This window comes from Cervus canadensis, chromosome 22, assembly GCF_019320065.1.
Source record: "Cervus canadensis isolate Bull #8, Minnesota chromosome 22, ASM1932006v1, whole genome shotgun sequence".
Taxonomy (NCBI): Eukaryota; Metazoa; Chordata; class Mammalia; order Artiodactyla; family Cervidae; genus Cervus; species Cervus canadensis.
The window spans coordinates 31132695-31148029 of NC_057407.1; the positions used below are offsets into that span (position 1 = coordinate 31132695).

General features: G+C 41.5%; 1 protein-coding gene and 1 non-coding gene across 3 annotated transcripts in view; both read left to right on the forward strand.

The window, feature by feature from the left end:
• Positions 1 to 4235: 4235 nt before the first annotated feature.
• PPP4R2 (protein phosphatase 4 regulatory subunit 2) overlaps positions 4236 to 15335 on the forward strand; it is a 50765-nt gene continuing 39665 nt past the window's right edge. Inside the window, exons 1-2 of one of the 2 annotated variants that reach the window (XM_043442558.1) lie at positions 4236 to 4506; positions 5450 to 5531. In XM_043442558.1, coding sequence (XP_043298493.1) covers positions 4473 to 4506; positions 5450 to 5531 — 116 coding nt within the window. In that variant the 5' untranslated portion in view covers positions 4236 to 4472. Of the gene's footprint in view, positions 4507 to 4594; positions 4870 to 5449; positions 5532 to 15335 lie in introns of those variants that run through there. The other variant, XM_043442560.1, reaches the window with a different exon arrangement.
• TRNAC-ACA lies at positions 12557 to 12628 on the forward strand. Its single transcript has one exon. It is a non-coding gene; the product is annotated as a tRNA-Cys (tRNA).

The window sequence follows — 15335 nt, forward strand, 5'->3', positions numbered from 1 at the left end:
GAGCCTCCAAGTCTCTCTTTTGGCATTTTAATGCAGCCTGTTCTGTGCCCTTCAGCCTTTATGGATGGTGTGTGGGATTTTCTATACTTTTCCTCAGTCCCCTCTTCTCGCTTTCCACAGGATCATCTCAGAGGGATGGCCCAAACTCCAGTCATTCTCTCTGGGGTTACAAAAAGATCCTTGCACATGTTTTTCTGACACAGTCTCAGCTGTTTTCTCTTTCCCGTTCTTCTTTTGTCTCCATCTTCCACCTCCTCTGTCTTGTCAGGCTTTTTCCCTCTTGTGTACCCACAGAGGAACGGGCTAGTCTTCTTGCATATTCACACTTATTGAAGGGACAGCTCCTCCATTATACTCAGTCTCTGTGTGAGGAAGAGATTCCACACATTTTGTCTGCAACACAGAGGAAGCCCTCACTGACTGTTTGCCTGGTTAATACTATCCCCTTTGCCTGGAAGTCTCTTCTCTTATGGTACAAATATTTTCCCATCTTTAAGTTAGTCTCTTCCAAAAAGTAACTTCTATCCTTGCCTGGAAGAGATGTTACAGGCCTTTGATCATCTGATTTGCATATTTGCCTTCTACTTTGCATCAGAGTTTATACTATACTCCTGTCTTATTTCCCCTGGTCGTTTGCAACCTTCTTGAGTACAACAAAGCATCTCGGGCTCTGAAATCAGTCCAGGTTTGAATCATGGATCAGTCACTTGCCTGTGTAGTTGTGTCAGCTTGGACAAGTTAGTTCACTTCTTTACAACTCAGCTGCTTTAGTGGGGGTCATAATCTCATTTATAGGATTTTTGCAAGGATTAAATTAAATATTTTTCTACAGTGCTTAGAAGAATGCTAGACACAAAGAGAATACTTAATGTTAGCTGTTACTATTAATATTCTCCTTTGTTGCATTAGTTAGTTCAGTTCAGTTTAGTTCAGTCAGTCAGTCGTGTCTGACTCTTTGCGACCCCATGAATCGCAGCACGCCAGGCCTCCCTGTCCATCACCAACTTCCAGAGTTTACTCAAATTCATGTCTGTCGAATCAGTGATGCCATCCAGCCATCTCATCCTCTGTGATCCCCTTCTCCTCCTGCCCCCAATCCCTCCCAGCATCAGGGTCTTTTCCAATGAGTCAACTCTTCGCATGAGGTGGCCAAAGTATTGGAGCTTCAGCTTCAGCATCAGTCCTTCCAATGAACACCCACGACTGATCTTTAGGATGGACTGGATGGATCTCCTTGCAGTCCAAGGGACTCTCAAGAGTCTTCTCCAACACCACAGTTCAAAAGTATCAATTCTTTGGCGCTCAGCTTTCTTCACAGTCCAACTCTCACATCCATACATGACCACTGGGAAAACCATAGCCTTGACTAGACGGACCTTTAAGTGCTATGTAATTAAATTATCTCAGAATTTAGAAGCTGAGAACAATTATAAACATTTTTCATCATTCGTAGTTTCTGTGGATCAGGACTTGAGGCACAGCTTAGATGGATGGTTCTGGCTTGGGCTCCTTCACGAGGCTGTGGCCCAGCCCCCAGCTGGGGCTGCAGATTACCTGGGGTGGGAAGACTCAAGTTAAAAGCATCAGTCTTCTCCATTTGGGCATTTCCACAGGCTGCTCTGATGTTCTGGGACATGGCAGCTGGCTTCCTCTAGAGAGAACAATACAAGTGCCCAGAGCAGAAGCTTCAGCATTGTTTATGACCTAGCCTCAGAAGTCAAATACCATCCCTCCCACCACGCTTATTGTTCACACAGACTTGCTCTGATTCACCTGGGAGGGGACTACACTGGGGCATGAACCCCAGGAGGCAAGCATCTTGGGGGCAATCGTAGAGGCTGGACATCACATTTTGTTTTGCTCTAAGTGGGTGAGTACCAATAGGAGGTTCTAGCAATCGCAGACAGTGAGATGAGTACCGGCTAGAGAAAAGTTCCCAGGAAGAAGGAAGGAAGGAAACAAATAAAATATTTCTTCAACCTTATCCCTTGCCTCTTCCTCCCTTGCACTCTCAGCTTAAGCCAGACTGAAACCACCTCACTCCTTGATCTCATTTCAAGGCCCATGCACATCTACAGTTTTTCCCTTTAAAAGCTTCTCCTCTCTGCTTCACTTTGGCTACTTTCCTTTCAGAATTCAGCTCTCAGCTTAAACACAACTACTTCCTCTAGGGAAAGTTTCCCTGATTCCCTTAGGCTGTGGCTGCTGTGTGTACTTTATCTCCTTTCATGGACCTTATCCAGTTTTTGGAAGTCACTTTGGAGACATCTCCAACTGAGGGGAACAGCTGATGAAAAGAGACAAAGCAAGGTGTAAGAAATTAACACGGTATGTTCTCTAACAGAAAGTTCCAGAAGAACTTTAGGCAATCATGGAATTTTCTTTCTCTGCTGTACAATGCAAAAGTCACTAGCCTCATGGGGCTTCTGAACACAGGAAATGTGGCTGGCGTGACTGAGGAATTGAATTGTATTGAGGAACTCAGGAGTTGAATTTAAATTTTATTTAATTTAAATTTAAATACCTACACGTGGCTAGTGGTGACTGTATTGTTCCACACAGGTCTTACCAGAAGACCCCTGCTTAAAGACAGTCCAGGGTGGCAGAGAGGGAGGCTAAGCTTTGCTGTGTAGAGGACAAGCCCCTTCAGACTGGAAGGGCTCCTCTGTCCTTGGAATTCTGCTGGCAAGAATACTGGAGTGGGTTGCCATTTCCTTCTCCAGGGGACAATAAACTAAATTCAGTGTATTTAACGGGCTTCCCTGGTGGCTCAGCCATAAACAATCTGCCTGCAATGCAGGAGATGTGAGTTTGATCCCTGGGTGGGGAAGGTCCCCTGGAGGAGGGCGTGGCAGCCTATTCCAATATTTTTGCTGGGAAAATCCCATGGACAGAGGAGCCTGGCGGGCTTTAGTTCAGAGTGTCACAGAGTCAGACAAGACTGAAGTGACCAACACAAGCATGGGTGCATTTAAAGCACTGGCCCACTGTGAGGACACCAACCTAATACATCTCCTACAAGGCTCTTTGTAACTGAGCAGGATGCTTAGAACAGTGAAAGGGTCTAAAGATACTAGGGACTAGTTCTCTGATGGCAAAATTGAAGAAATTATTTTTTTTGTAGTGGGGCTTTTCCCTATGTCTGCCACCTAGGGTCAGGATCAGAGCCGCTATCTTTTAAGAGGGTCAGCACTTGTGATGGTTGTGTCCAAATTTGCACTTTCTAACACCAGTCAAGAATTAGCTTTCTGTCCTCCCTGCCTCCCTCTCTCCCTTCCTACCTTGGGTTTGTGTTAGGCTTTGAGAAGCTATGGTGGAACAGTTCAGTAACTTTTCTTGAAAAGCTCACAGACAAGGGAGAGTAATAAAGATGTTCACACACTAGCTGGTTGCCAAAGGTTCTAGGTTCTACTGTTTTGCTAGACTACCTCTCTACGCCTCAGCTATCCCATTTGTAAGATGTCAGGGCTGGGAGAGGACTTCTGAGGTCTCCGCCCTAACTTCCTGGGTGCTTATGTAATGTAATCAAAACCATAATGATAATAAAAACAGCAGCCACATGAATTTGAGTGCTTATGTTCCAGGCGCCACATGCGCACAATGCTTTATCGTCGAAGTTTCACAAACTTCCATTTTGTGGATGAGAAAACAGAAGCTATGTGAGTTTAAGCAACTAGCCACACAAGTAGTATTAATAAATAGTTGCGTTGGACTTTAAATTCAGCTGGTTCCATTGCTTAAACTTCTCACGCTTTTGCTGTGTTCATTCCTTCTTTTCACGGCTGGGCCATTGAGGTGCTTTGGGTTCAGGCAGGGAGTTAATCTTGTCATGATTATTAGTAATGCTGAGTTTGTTTTTTTTTTTTTAATGCGTGTTCTGTGTGTATACAGTCTCACTTAATTTTCACAGCAACCGTAAAGAGTGGTTCATGCTATTCCCATCATAGTACAGATGGGGAAAGGGAGGCTCAGAGGGACTCATCAAATTGATCAAGGTCACACAGCTAGCAAACAGCAGGGATCCACAGTCATCCTGTGTGCGCCCACCCCGCCGCCTAGACCACTCCGTCTCCAGCTAGGTGCACGCAGCTCCAGCCAACCCAAGTGATAGGCGGGGCGGCCCTGCCGGGTCTGCGGGCTGGCCGCGGCCGCACGCCTCCGCCGCGCACGCGCTCTCGGGCTCCGGGTCCGGACGCGCCGCGGGCGCGAGGACGGCGGCGAGGAGCGTGCGCGCGGTGACGTGCCGGGCGCCATGTTGGAGGGCTGGTGGTAGCGGCTCGGGGAGGTGCTCGCTCTGTCGGTCTCGCTCTCTCGCTGGCTTCCCCCAGCTCCCTTCGGTGCCCCCCCCGAATCGCCTGCGTGCCGAAGTGTGTGCGAGGGAGGGGGAGGGCGTCGGGGGGGTGGGGGGAGGCCTTCCGGTCCCCGGGAGACCCGCGGAAGGAGGCGGAGGCTGCGAGGGACTCCGGGAAGCCATGGACGTCGAGAGGCTGCAGGAGGCGCTGAAAGGTGGGGGTAGCTGCCCCCTCTCCCTTCCTCCTCACCCTCCGTGGCCGCCTCTCCGCTCCTTTCTGGGCGAGTGACTCCGCGGGGCCAGGCTGGGGGGAGGGCGCTTCCCCGGCTCCCATCCCCCCGCCCGCTTTCCCGGGGGCGGGGAGCCCCGTGGGCAGCTCCCTCCCGCCCCGCTCTGGGCTTTGTGTCGGCCGCCGGCGTCTGGGCTGGGGGAGGGGAGTCGGGAAGCTCTCGAGGGGGCCCCGGCCCCTCTCCCACTCCCCGTGAACGTTTCGTGGGCCCGCAGCCCCCTCGCAGGCGGGCTTCGTTCTCTGTCAGCCCCCTGCACACCGGACATCGAGGGGAGAGAAAAAGTGAAAGGTTTCGGGGGGGTAGAGGGGGCGGCAAAGCAACTTTCAAGTGTCTCTGGAGGCTCTTTTTTCAGGGCTTCTGGAGTCATCTTCCACGCGCCCCAATTCTGAAGTGGTCGCCTTCCCCGCTCCGAATTGCTCGCCATCCGAGCAACAGGCTTGAGAACTTAGAATACCGTGATTTCAGCGTTTTGAGAATTAGACTTTGATACCCAGGATCATTGGTTGATTACTGCAAAAGGGAGCTGGTGTTTCATGTAACGCAGATTTATGAACCTCACGTAAACAGTTTTGGGGGAGTTGGGATCTGGGGTTTTTAACAGGTCTTTGAGATGAATCCCCCGGACTGCATTAAGGATGGTTGGTGGAGAAGTTAAGTGCCCCCTTTAGGAAGGGTCTCGTTATCTGTGAAGAGTGACATTTGAAGTTGGAGAGTCAGGTGGAATTTGTTTGAGAGGCTTTTTGAATTAAAAAATTAATTTCTTCATATGAGGAATGACTGGAGAGGAAAGTTTGTTTTTAAAGGGCATTGGATATGGCTGGTGTACTTTGAAAAAATACTAATAACTTTTGTTTCTTCCCTTATCTAGATTTTGAGAAGAGGGGGAAAAAGGAAGTTTGTCCGGTCCTGGATCAGTTTCTTTGTCATGTAGCCAAGACTGGAGAAACAATGTGAGTTGAAAACATGTAATCGTATTCATAAACCTGTGTGTCCTACAGAATCGCTTAGGAAAGGGACAGAAGTGTATTTCAGAATCATTGAATAATCCATCTGTCTAAATACAAGCCCCATATTTAAAGCATTTACTCAGTGTATATGCTTCATTCACTTCACACCGTGCTCTGTAATGAATTTTTAAACTTCATTAAAATTTTTCTTTATGCTTTTGCACGTTTAGAATGTATTAGTCTAGAACAGCCAGAGAAAGGAAGAATGCATGTTCCATTGTGACTCTTTTTGGCCATAACAAGCGGGCTTATTTCCAGAATATTGTGGTTTTGATTCTATTTCAGATTCTTTTTTTGGGGGGGGTGATATTTTCTCATATTGTCCTGTATCCAACCTTTTGTTGTCATTTATATATGTGGGTGCTGGAAGTATCACTTCTATTTATTCTCTTGGGCACTTAGGGTGATTATCTGACAAATTCCAGATGCTACAGTCTTGACTGTCCTGTAAACTTCCTAGGATAGCTAACTTGTTAGCATATGCTCAGCATTTTATTAGGCTTGATTCCAAATGTTGTGAATCTGAACTTACACTGTGAAGTTAAGACTGTTTTCAAAGGAACGTATCATTTCATTGTGTGTAGTGTGTTTTGCAGGAGTTGTTTTCATTCTCGGGCTGTTTATTTGTAGAGAGCAGTGCAGATTTGGTGACTGACTTGTAGTCTTGTCTTTGTGTAGGGTTAGGGAGCAGAAAGGGGAGAGGTTTTGGAAGGTGTAGTGTTAAAAAGTGGGTTTTTTAAAAATTATTTTTGAGGCCTAATAAAAAGAGTGTAAGCTTCAGCAATTATGTAAAGTATCCTTTGTTTGACTTTATTAGCAAGTGTTCATTTCTTAAAAGATTTGCTTATGGTTGTAGCATAGTTTCCTGATAACTAGCCTGCTTTTAAAAGGGGCAGGGGGAACCTCTAATGGTCATGCCAACAACTGAAACTCCTTGGTGCTTATTAAAATTATCAGTCACCTTAGGAATTTGACTGATGCGTTCAATCTTAAGTTTATACTTACTGCCTTAAAAAAAGTGGAACCCTTCAGAATTAAAAAAGTAATTTTTGTTTCTGAATTATAGTCTTAATCATCTTGATTTTAAAAAAATTGATGCTGAATAACTAATTTGTATAAATTGTTAGTTGGTCCTAACTTATACCTCTACAATATTAGGAGGAGAAGCGTTTTACTTTAGAGTTTTAATAAACAAGATTGTTTGAAGTTAAATACTTAAAACCTCTTTCTAGGTCTGTGCAGATTGCCTTCCCTTTTTGATACAGTGCATTGGCCATAAATGTATAAGTAGTTGAAAGTTTCTTCAAGGAAGCTTTTTAATATCCTGTTTGACTGGATCACCAAGTTGCTAGAGAAATACAACCTGATTTTTCTGGGCAATTATTTATCTAATAGAGGACTTCAGAAGATCATCAGTTGTCCCATCCGTGTCCACACTCCTCCCCCCTCGCCCACAATCTCGAGGTCTTACTATAGGTCTTACTATTTTTGTATTAAAATGACTGGTGGTGGTAGATTCTTCATGGATTTTGGAAGACATTTTTAAATTTATGATTCAGACAGTGTTTTTACATTTAGTTTTATTTAGCCTTTGGTTTTTTAATCAATTTGAGCATGCCTTAACTCTTGATATGGAAATTTGCAGTTTTCTGTCATCGTTTATGGTTAAACTGAGCTTTGTCTAACTTCTAAGATTGTAAATAGGAGAATGAAAACCTAAAGGATAGCAGGTCAAATCTTTTTGGTGTTTTAGTATAGGTGGATTTCTTAAGAATGCCTGGGTTTTTTTCCCCCTCATTTCTGATTTTAGAAAATAAGTTTATTCAATAGTGCCAGTTTATTCAATAGTGCCTTTTTGTTTTTTTTTTAAACTCTTCATTTATTGAAAACAGCTTCATTTATTGAACTATGTATTTTGCTAAATTTTTACATCTGCACTTAAGAAACTTATCACTGTACTCCAGATGGAGACCATATAAACATTACTCCCAGAAGTTTCCTCTTGCCCTTTGTCACCTTTCTTCCCTGTGTGTGCTCTTATCCCCTCAGGTAGATTAGTTAGCATATTCTGAAATTGTATGTAAATGGAATCATACAGTGTATTCTTTGCCTTTTAACAATTTTTTTTAAAAATTGGAGGATAATTGCTTTATGTCTGCCTTTTTTTTACTCAGAGTAACTTAAAATTACTCCATGTCCAGAAATCAATAATTCATTCCTTTTTATTTTTGAGTAGTAGTCTTTACATGGATGTCCTACAGATTTTGGTTCATTCACTTGTTGATGGACATTCGCAGTATTTCCAGGTTTTTTATTTTTTTAAAAAAAGCTCTATGAACATTTGTGTATGTGTCTTTGCATTCTTTCCTCTTGGAGGACAGTCCATCCTGGAGTGGAATGGTTGGGTCATATGGTGTGTGTATGTTTAACTTTAGAAACTGCTAAACTGTTTCCTAGAGTGATTGTACCAGTTTACTTTTCTGCTAGCATTACGGGAGTTCAGATCAGCTTCTCCACATCCTTTCCAATACTTGCTATGATCAGTCTTTCTCAGGTCATGTATTCTAGTAGGTGCCTATTGTATAGTGATTGTAATTTGTATTTGCCTAATGACTAATGATATTGAGCGTCTTTTCAAGTGTTTATTTGCTGTTTATTGTTTTTAGTAAGTTGTAAGTTGATTCTTCACGTCTTTGCCCATTTTAAAATGGAGTTCTTTGACTTCTTACTGGATTTTGAGAGTTCTTTATATATATGGATACAAATTCTTTGTCTTATGTGGTTTGCAAATACTTCACTGTGTGGCTTGTGTTTATTCTCTTAACAGTGTCTTTCAAAGTGAAATTTTAAATTTAATTCCATTTTGACTTTTAAAAATTTCCTCTCTTGAAGGATTCTTACTGCATTATTTGTTGTGATCATTTGTTCTATGCTTTCCAGTTTAGTCGTTGTTTCCTGAAGTAGTTTGTTCTGGATCTTTGCAGTATTCTGTTGCTTCATTTTCTGAGTTGCTCTGACTGACTTGCATCATTTTTCTCTTGTTTTTAGCTCGTTTTGAAATAGTATAAGGTTTTGATCAAGTCTGTCTAGCTCTGCTTCAGTGTCTTAAGGGATGTTATTCTGCTCCTTATTCTCCTTTTCTCTAACAACAGTTTCATATCTGATTTGACCTTGATATTTTTCTGTCTTGCATTTTTATGTAAAAGTAGTTTTCCTGAACTTTGAGTAGGAGTCACGGTTCAGAGTAGCTGTTGTAACTTCACAGAGCTCTGTCATTGTTTTTGTGAAGTGTTAGAGCATGGAGCTTGCTTTCTGAAATTTCTAGGTTTTGTTTTGCTTTTATTTGGGTCCTTTATCTTGTCTGTTTCTCTTGTGTGTGGGGTCTTCTCCGGATGGGAGCTCTCGTGGGTCACTTTCAAGAGCTCATGGGAACAAGACTTTCCGGCCCTTGTTGGAGGTTTTTCTGTTTATTTATTACTGGAGTGGGCAAAACGTATCTCAGTTTCAGCTGTTCTCAGTTTGACCTGCCATGATTGCTTGTGAACAACTGTTGTCTATTTTGTGTTTCTCCTATTTGTAGCCCTTTCAGATACGCTATGACTTCTGTTTCCTCTTGTACAATAGATTCTTAGAATGTACAGGTTTCTGACTGTGAGTTTTTCCTAATTAACTTATTTTTGGGGGGTTGTGAGATAACCTTGTTCAGGTAGATTTGTTGCAGATGTTTTTGCTTATTGGTTTTGGGTTTTGCTGTCTACTTAACGTCTGACATAAGGGGTTTTGGAGAGATGAAAAATTGTAGCACCTCTGTCATCCTTTTAGAATTACGCTATTTAGGAGAACTTTCTAAGTCAGTCCCTGTTAAGTTAGTTTCTTCATCTATAAGATGAGGATGATAATAGTACCGCATAGCATGAGTACATCATACATGGAAAACTTAGAAAACTGAACACTGCTTGGTAAAGTGTTAATATTATTTATTTACTCAATAAATAGTAGTTGTTAATTGTGTTGATAGTGCTTATATTGAGTCTGCTTTTTTCCCTCCTTGCAGTTTCAGGCTCTTTGTGTTTATTAATTTTGACATATCACTAAGAAGATCGCAGTTAAGTTACTTTAAAGTAGTAGTAATCAATAACTGAGATGTACATTATTATAAATAAAATCTCCTTAAGTCCATGAAACTACTAAATCCTTCTCTGGCTTTCTTTAGGAGAGGATTTTGTCTAGCATGGTGTTGGACACTTGAATGTTATTTCTAAAATGTCAGTTTCACATACTACCCTTGGGATTTTTGCCACATCCTATCAACTGTATAATTATTTATTTTTAGGTTAGGTTACTTTCTTCTTCAGATTTTTTTAAGATGGAAAAATACTACAGATAGAGGTTAAGCCCTCATTTTGCCCCTCCCCAGAAGTATAATCAATATGTTCATTTCTTCCTACTAATCTACTGAGAATAAAGTCTGAAACCAGTGGTTTGTTGAATTAGTTACATCTTTCTGCATCTTTTTAAAATCTATAAATAATAAAGTGTTGATTAGTATTGATTACCCATGTGCCATCTAAATTCCCGTCATGTGCCATCATAACAATGGTACACAGAGGAAGCACAGTAGATTTTCAGTAAATAGTTAAGTGGATGCCTTTTTGCATTTAAATATTTTAGTAACTGCAGTGATTAAGATAGGAACATGAAGAAAATTATAGTTGTTCTCACTTGTTTCATCACATCAAACCTGTAAACCTGGTGTGTGGTGTACACTGCACAGAATCTACTGCATGATGTCCTAGAAGCTAGATGTGCCAACTTTGTTTTCTGACTGGAGTTAACTTCAACTCTTCAATCGTTTGGGTGTACCAGTGAGTTCATATTTTCCATGTTTAGTCCAAATTTTTACTAGCAGTTGGCTAGTCCCCTAATTTCATAAGAGTTAGCAAGTGGTAATGTCATTCTTGGAAGGAGCATTGGCTTGATTCTGAATTTAGGTTAGTAGTGTGTCTGTGTGAATTAGGACTGATCATTTGTGAACCTGTTTCTGCACTTGAAAAATGGAGTTTATACCCTGTAGTTGCCTCAGATATTGTGAGGATGTGAATAAATGAAAATACGTAGCTATAGATAGTAAAATTGGGGAAAGAATAAAAATTACTATTGTCTATGTGTTGAGCTTAAATAGAGTGCATTTGGCTCATGAAACAAGTCTGAGGTACTTAATCTTGTGGAAAAAGCTCTGGTTTGAGAGTCAGGAGAGCAACAGACAGACCTGGGTTTGAATTCCCAGCTATATCACTTAGTCTGTCACCAAGGCAGGCTGACTGACTACTTGATGCCTTAATTTCCTTATAGTAAATATAGGTAATGAAGTAAATCTACCTCAAGGGATGTTGTGGTGATTCACTGGGTTTATACTTCATAAGTGTTTAACATGGTCCCTATTGCACAGTGACAACCCTCTCCTCCCTTCCACTACTGTTTTCGTTTCCAATAAGTTAAATACAATGAGCCACATTTCCCTCAGACATTGAATGAGGACCTTAGAAAAGGTGATTTCCAAGTTTCCTTCCATTTCAGAAGCCTTGTAGGAGTTTATATTATGGCAGTAGTTACTGGGGTGGTATTGCAGTAACAGTGATTAAGGGTTGGGTATAATCATAGTGGTTGCTGTTAAATGTCTGCCAGTGGTGAAGATGTTAACTGTTGGGGATATGTTGCATAGGTTAGTAGTTTGGAGACAATTAAAAAAAAGAATGAGAATCACTTGTCTGAACTTGGATGAGAGACATCGGTCAGTGTTACCACTAGCTCATGAGAGCCATAAAGGGGTTCCCATAATGTCTATCTTAGTGTTGCTTACGAGTATGCCGTTTTTTCTGCATCCAGAGATCTTCTTTGTGCCTGCCAGTGAACGTGAATTCATAATGCTTATGGATTATTGGGAAGCCTGTCACCAACTTCATGTGGTTTCAAAACATCATCTTAGTAAAAAGGAGATAAGGAATTTATGGTCCAGTAAGAAGATAAGGAATTTATGGTCCACAGCCTACAATAATTTCCCTCTGTTTTGTGGACTATTGGTCTCTTGCCTTTTTGATATGGTAGTTTATTGGGGTGGAAGGGTGAGTGAGTGTTCGTGTTTGTGTCTGCCTACCTAAATCAGTTTTCAGTATCAGTAGCAGAAAAATGTAAAGCACTTGCTAAAACAGAGTATAGACAGTTGAAGAGGAGAATGTCAGCTGTTATTTAATTTAATACTTAGGCCTGTGAAAGCTTTATATTTTAAAATATTTGGTGAATGTGAGAACTGTTAGATCTTCATTTTTGCTAGGCCTTCAGATGTGTTCAGTTGCTCATTTTTGTTTTCTTTGGTTTCACCCAGTTTATATATGCTATTTATATAAAAAGCAGTCCTTTTTATATATCAGGCTGTCTGGGTTTGACAGTCTTTATAACCACCCTCCTAACTATTCCTACCAAATATTATTGAGAGCATACGCCATTGATTGTAAAGTGTATAAGAGCTAATTAAAAAATACATATATCTATATATATATAAGTAATAGTAATAGCGTGCCATATAGTAAATAACATGTCATACATGTGGTAGTTCAAGTAGGACTTTTTTTGCTACACCTTAGCAGTTTGACTTTATGGCAAGGTGGGGGGTGGATAGCTTTATTGAGACGATCTACTGTAGAGTGAAAGATACACTTGGAGCTGTTTATGTCAAGGTATCTCTCTTGTCTCTGTGCTTAAATCTCCTTGATTGTAGGTTAGCAGGCTGTTCTGGTTTCATTATAAGCTGTTTCAATGACTGTGATGGAGTAAATCAGTCACCTAAGCCCTCTTTTCCTCTGTTCCTCAGATGAAAATATGATTAATAACACTTAGGTCACAGTTTTTATGAAATACCAGGCGTTCAACAACCACGAGGTCCAGTACCAACATAAGGAACAATTGGGGCTTCCCTTGTAGCTCAGATGGTAAAGCATCTGCCTACAATGCAGGAGACCCAGGTTCGATTCCTGGGTTGGGAAGATACCCTGGAGAAGGAAATGGCAACTCACTCCAGTATTCTTGCCCGGAGAATCCTATGGACGGTAGCCTGCCAGGCTTCTCTGTCCATGGGGTTGCAAGAGTTGGACGCGACTTAGCAACTAAGTGAGGCATTCAATAAATCATAGATTGTTTATATACTGATATAAAAAACAAAAAATGAGCAGTAAAAAGTGACAGTTACTTAATACCAATTTTGATACCTAAAAATTTTTGTAGCTTACTGAAATGAAATCCTAAGAATGAAAACATATTGACTAGTAATATGATCTCAGTTCTCTAATCTCATTAAGCTTCTTTATACTTGTGACTGAGCTAACTGTTCATTTTGCTTGTCAGAACTTGGCTTCAGCTATTACACATTTTTCTTCCTTCCTATAGCCAGATCTGACTTAGACTCTCTCAGATATGAATACCTGTACTTGTACTATCTCCTTATTTGTCTCAGCTACCTGCAGGAGGTGAGGCCTTTTTAGTATTTTGACTGTTTAAGTCTGATTCTGCTAATGTTATTTTTTGTTGTATGTGGTGCTGGTTAGTACTCCTACCTAGTTAGAGTCTTTCATTGATTTTGAGGTGGTGAGTCAGAAATCTTTAAGGGACTAGAATTTTCACTTAAGAACTTCTATTTCAGGTTTTGGGGGTTTTTTGTTTGTTTGTTTCCTAAAAGGCGTACCTTTAATGAACATTTATTTTGTGCCAGACACTATCAAATGTTTAAAATGCTTACCCTAATTTAATCTTCACTATTACTCTCTGAAGTAGGTATCTCCTTTTTAAAATAAGGATACCAAGGGTTGCAGAACTTAAATAGTTGTATGATGGTGCAGCTGGTGAGTGACAGAATTGGGATTTAAACTCAGGCATTCTGATTTCAGGTGGTAGAGAATCCGCCTGCAACATGTGAGGCCTGGGTTTGATCCCTGGGTTGGGAAGATGTCCTGGAGGAGAGCATGGCAACCCACTGCAGTAGTCTTGCCTGGAGAATCCCCATGGACAGAGGAGCCTGCTGGCCTACAGTCCATGGGGTCTCAGAGTCAGACACGACTGAGGGACTGAGCGCAGCCCAGCACATTCTGACTGCAGATTCTCCCATAACCTGTACTTTATACCACTCGGCACTTGTTCAGCAGTCTTCTCACATCTGAGAAGCCTTACAGAACTACTTAGAGTTTGAAGCTGCGCATTTGGTAGGAATCTGTTACCACTGTTACTCTTGTAATTTCTGAGGCTTTTATGCTGTTTACCCAAGCCAGACCCCGCATACCTGTCCAGCCCTCCTTTCCTTGTGCTGTATTGAAATACCATCACCTAAGGCACGGACACTACAGATAGTTGCCTGGGGAAGGGGATTGTGGCAAGTATAGGTAAGGTGGTGGTTTGGTCATAAGTTGTGTCCAGCCCTTAGAACCTCAGGGACTAGGGCCTGCAGGCTCCTCTGTCCATGGGGTTTCTCAGGCAAGAATACTAGAGTGGTTGCCATTTCCTCCTCCTCCTTGCTGTATTCATATATCTTTAATCAAAACACATCGCTGACTCTTTTTGGGTCGCATCGTTTTCCATTCTTTTACTCTATTTAACCTCCTTTTTGATGGTCTTAAAGGGTTGTTTACAGTTAAAACAATTCAAATGATGCTTAAGTGAGCATAATTATATTGGCACAGATGCAAGAATGGGGTTTATGGGTTGGAGTTTATGTGCATTATTGTCTTGATAGATAATGCCAGCTGGCCTTCAAAAAAAATTTTTTTTTCCAATCCCAAAGAAAGGCAGTGCCAAAGAATGCTCAAACTACCGCATAATTGCACTCATCTCACACGCTAGCAAAGTAGTGCTCAAAATTCTCCAAGCCAGGCTTCCACAGTACGTGAACCGTGAACTTCCAGATGTTCAAGCTGGATTTAGAAAAGGCAAAGGAACCAGAGATCAAATTGCCAACATCCGTTGGATCATCGAAAAAGCAAGAGAATACCAGAAAAACATCTACTTCTGCTTTATTGATTATGCCAAAGCCTTTGACTGTGTGGATCACAACAAACTGTGGAAAATTCTTAAAGAGATGGGAATACCAGACCACCTTACCTGCCTCCTGAGAAATCTGGATGCAGGTCAAGAAGCAACAGTTAGAACTGGACATGGAACAACAGATTGGTTCCAAATTGGGAAAAGAGTACGTCAAGGCTATATATTGTCACCCTCCTTATTTAACTTACATGCAGAGTACATCATGAGAAACGCTGGGCTGGATGAAGTACAAGCTGGATACAAGATTGCCGGGAGAAATACCAATAACTTCACATATGCAGATGACACCATCCTTATGGCAGAAAGTGAAGAAGAACTAAAGAGCCTCTTGATGAAAGTGAAAGAAAGTGAAAAAGTTGGCTTAAAGCTCAGCATTCAGAAACCGAAGATCTTGGCATCCAGTCCCATCAGTTCATGGCAAATAGATGGGGAAACAGTGGAAACAGTGAGAGGGTTTATTTTTGGGGGCTCCAAAATCACTGCAGATGGTGACTGTAGCCATGAACTTAAAAGTTGCTTGTTCCTTAGAAGAAAAGCTGTGACCAACCTAGACAGCATATTAAAAAGCAGAGACATTACTTTGCCAACAAAGGTCCGTCTAGTCAAAGCTGTGGTTTTTCCTGTAGTCATGTATGGATGTGAGAGTTGGACTATAAAGAAAGC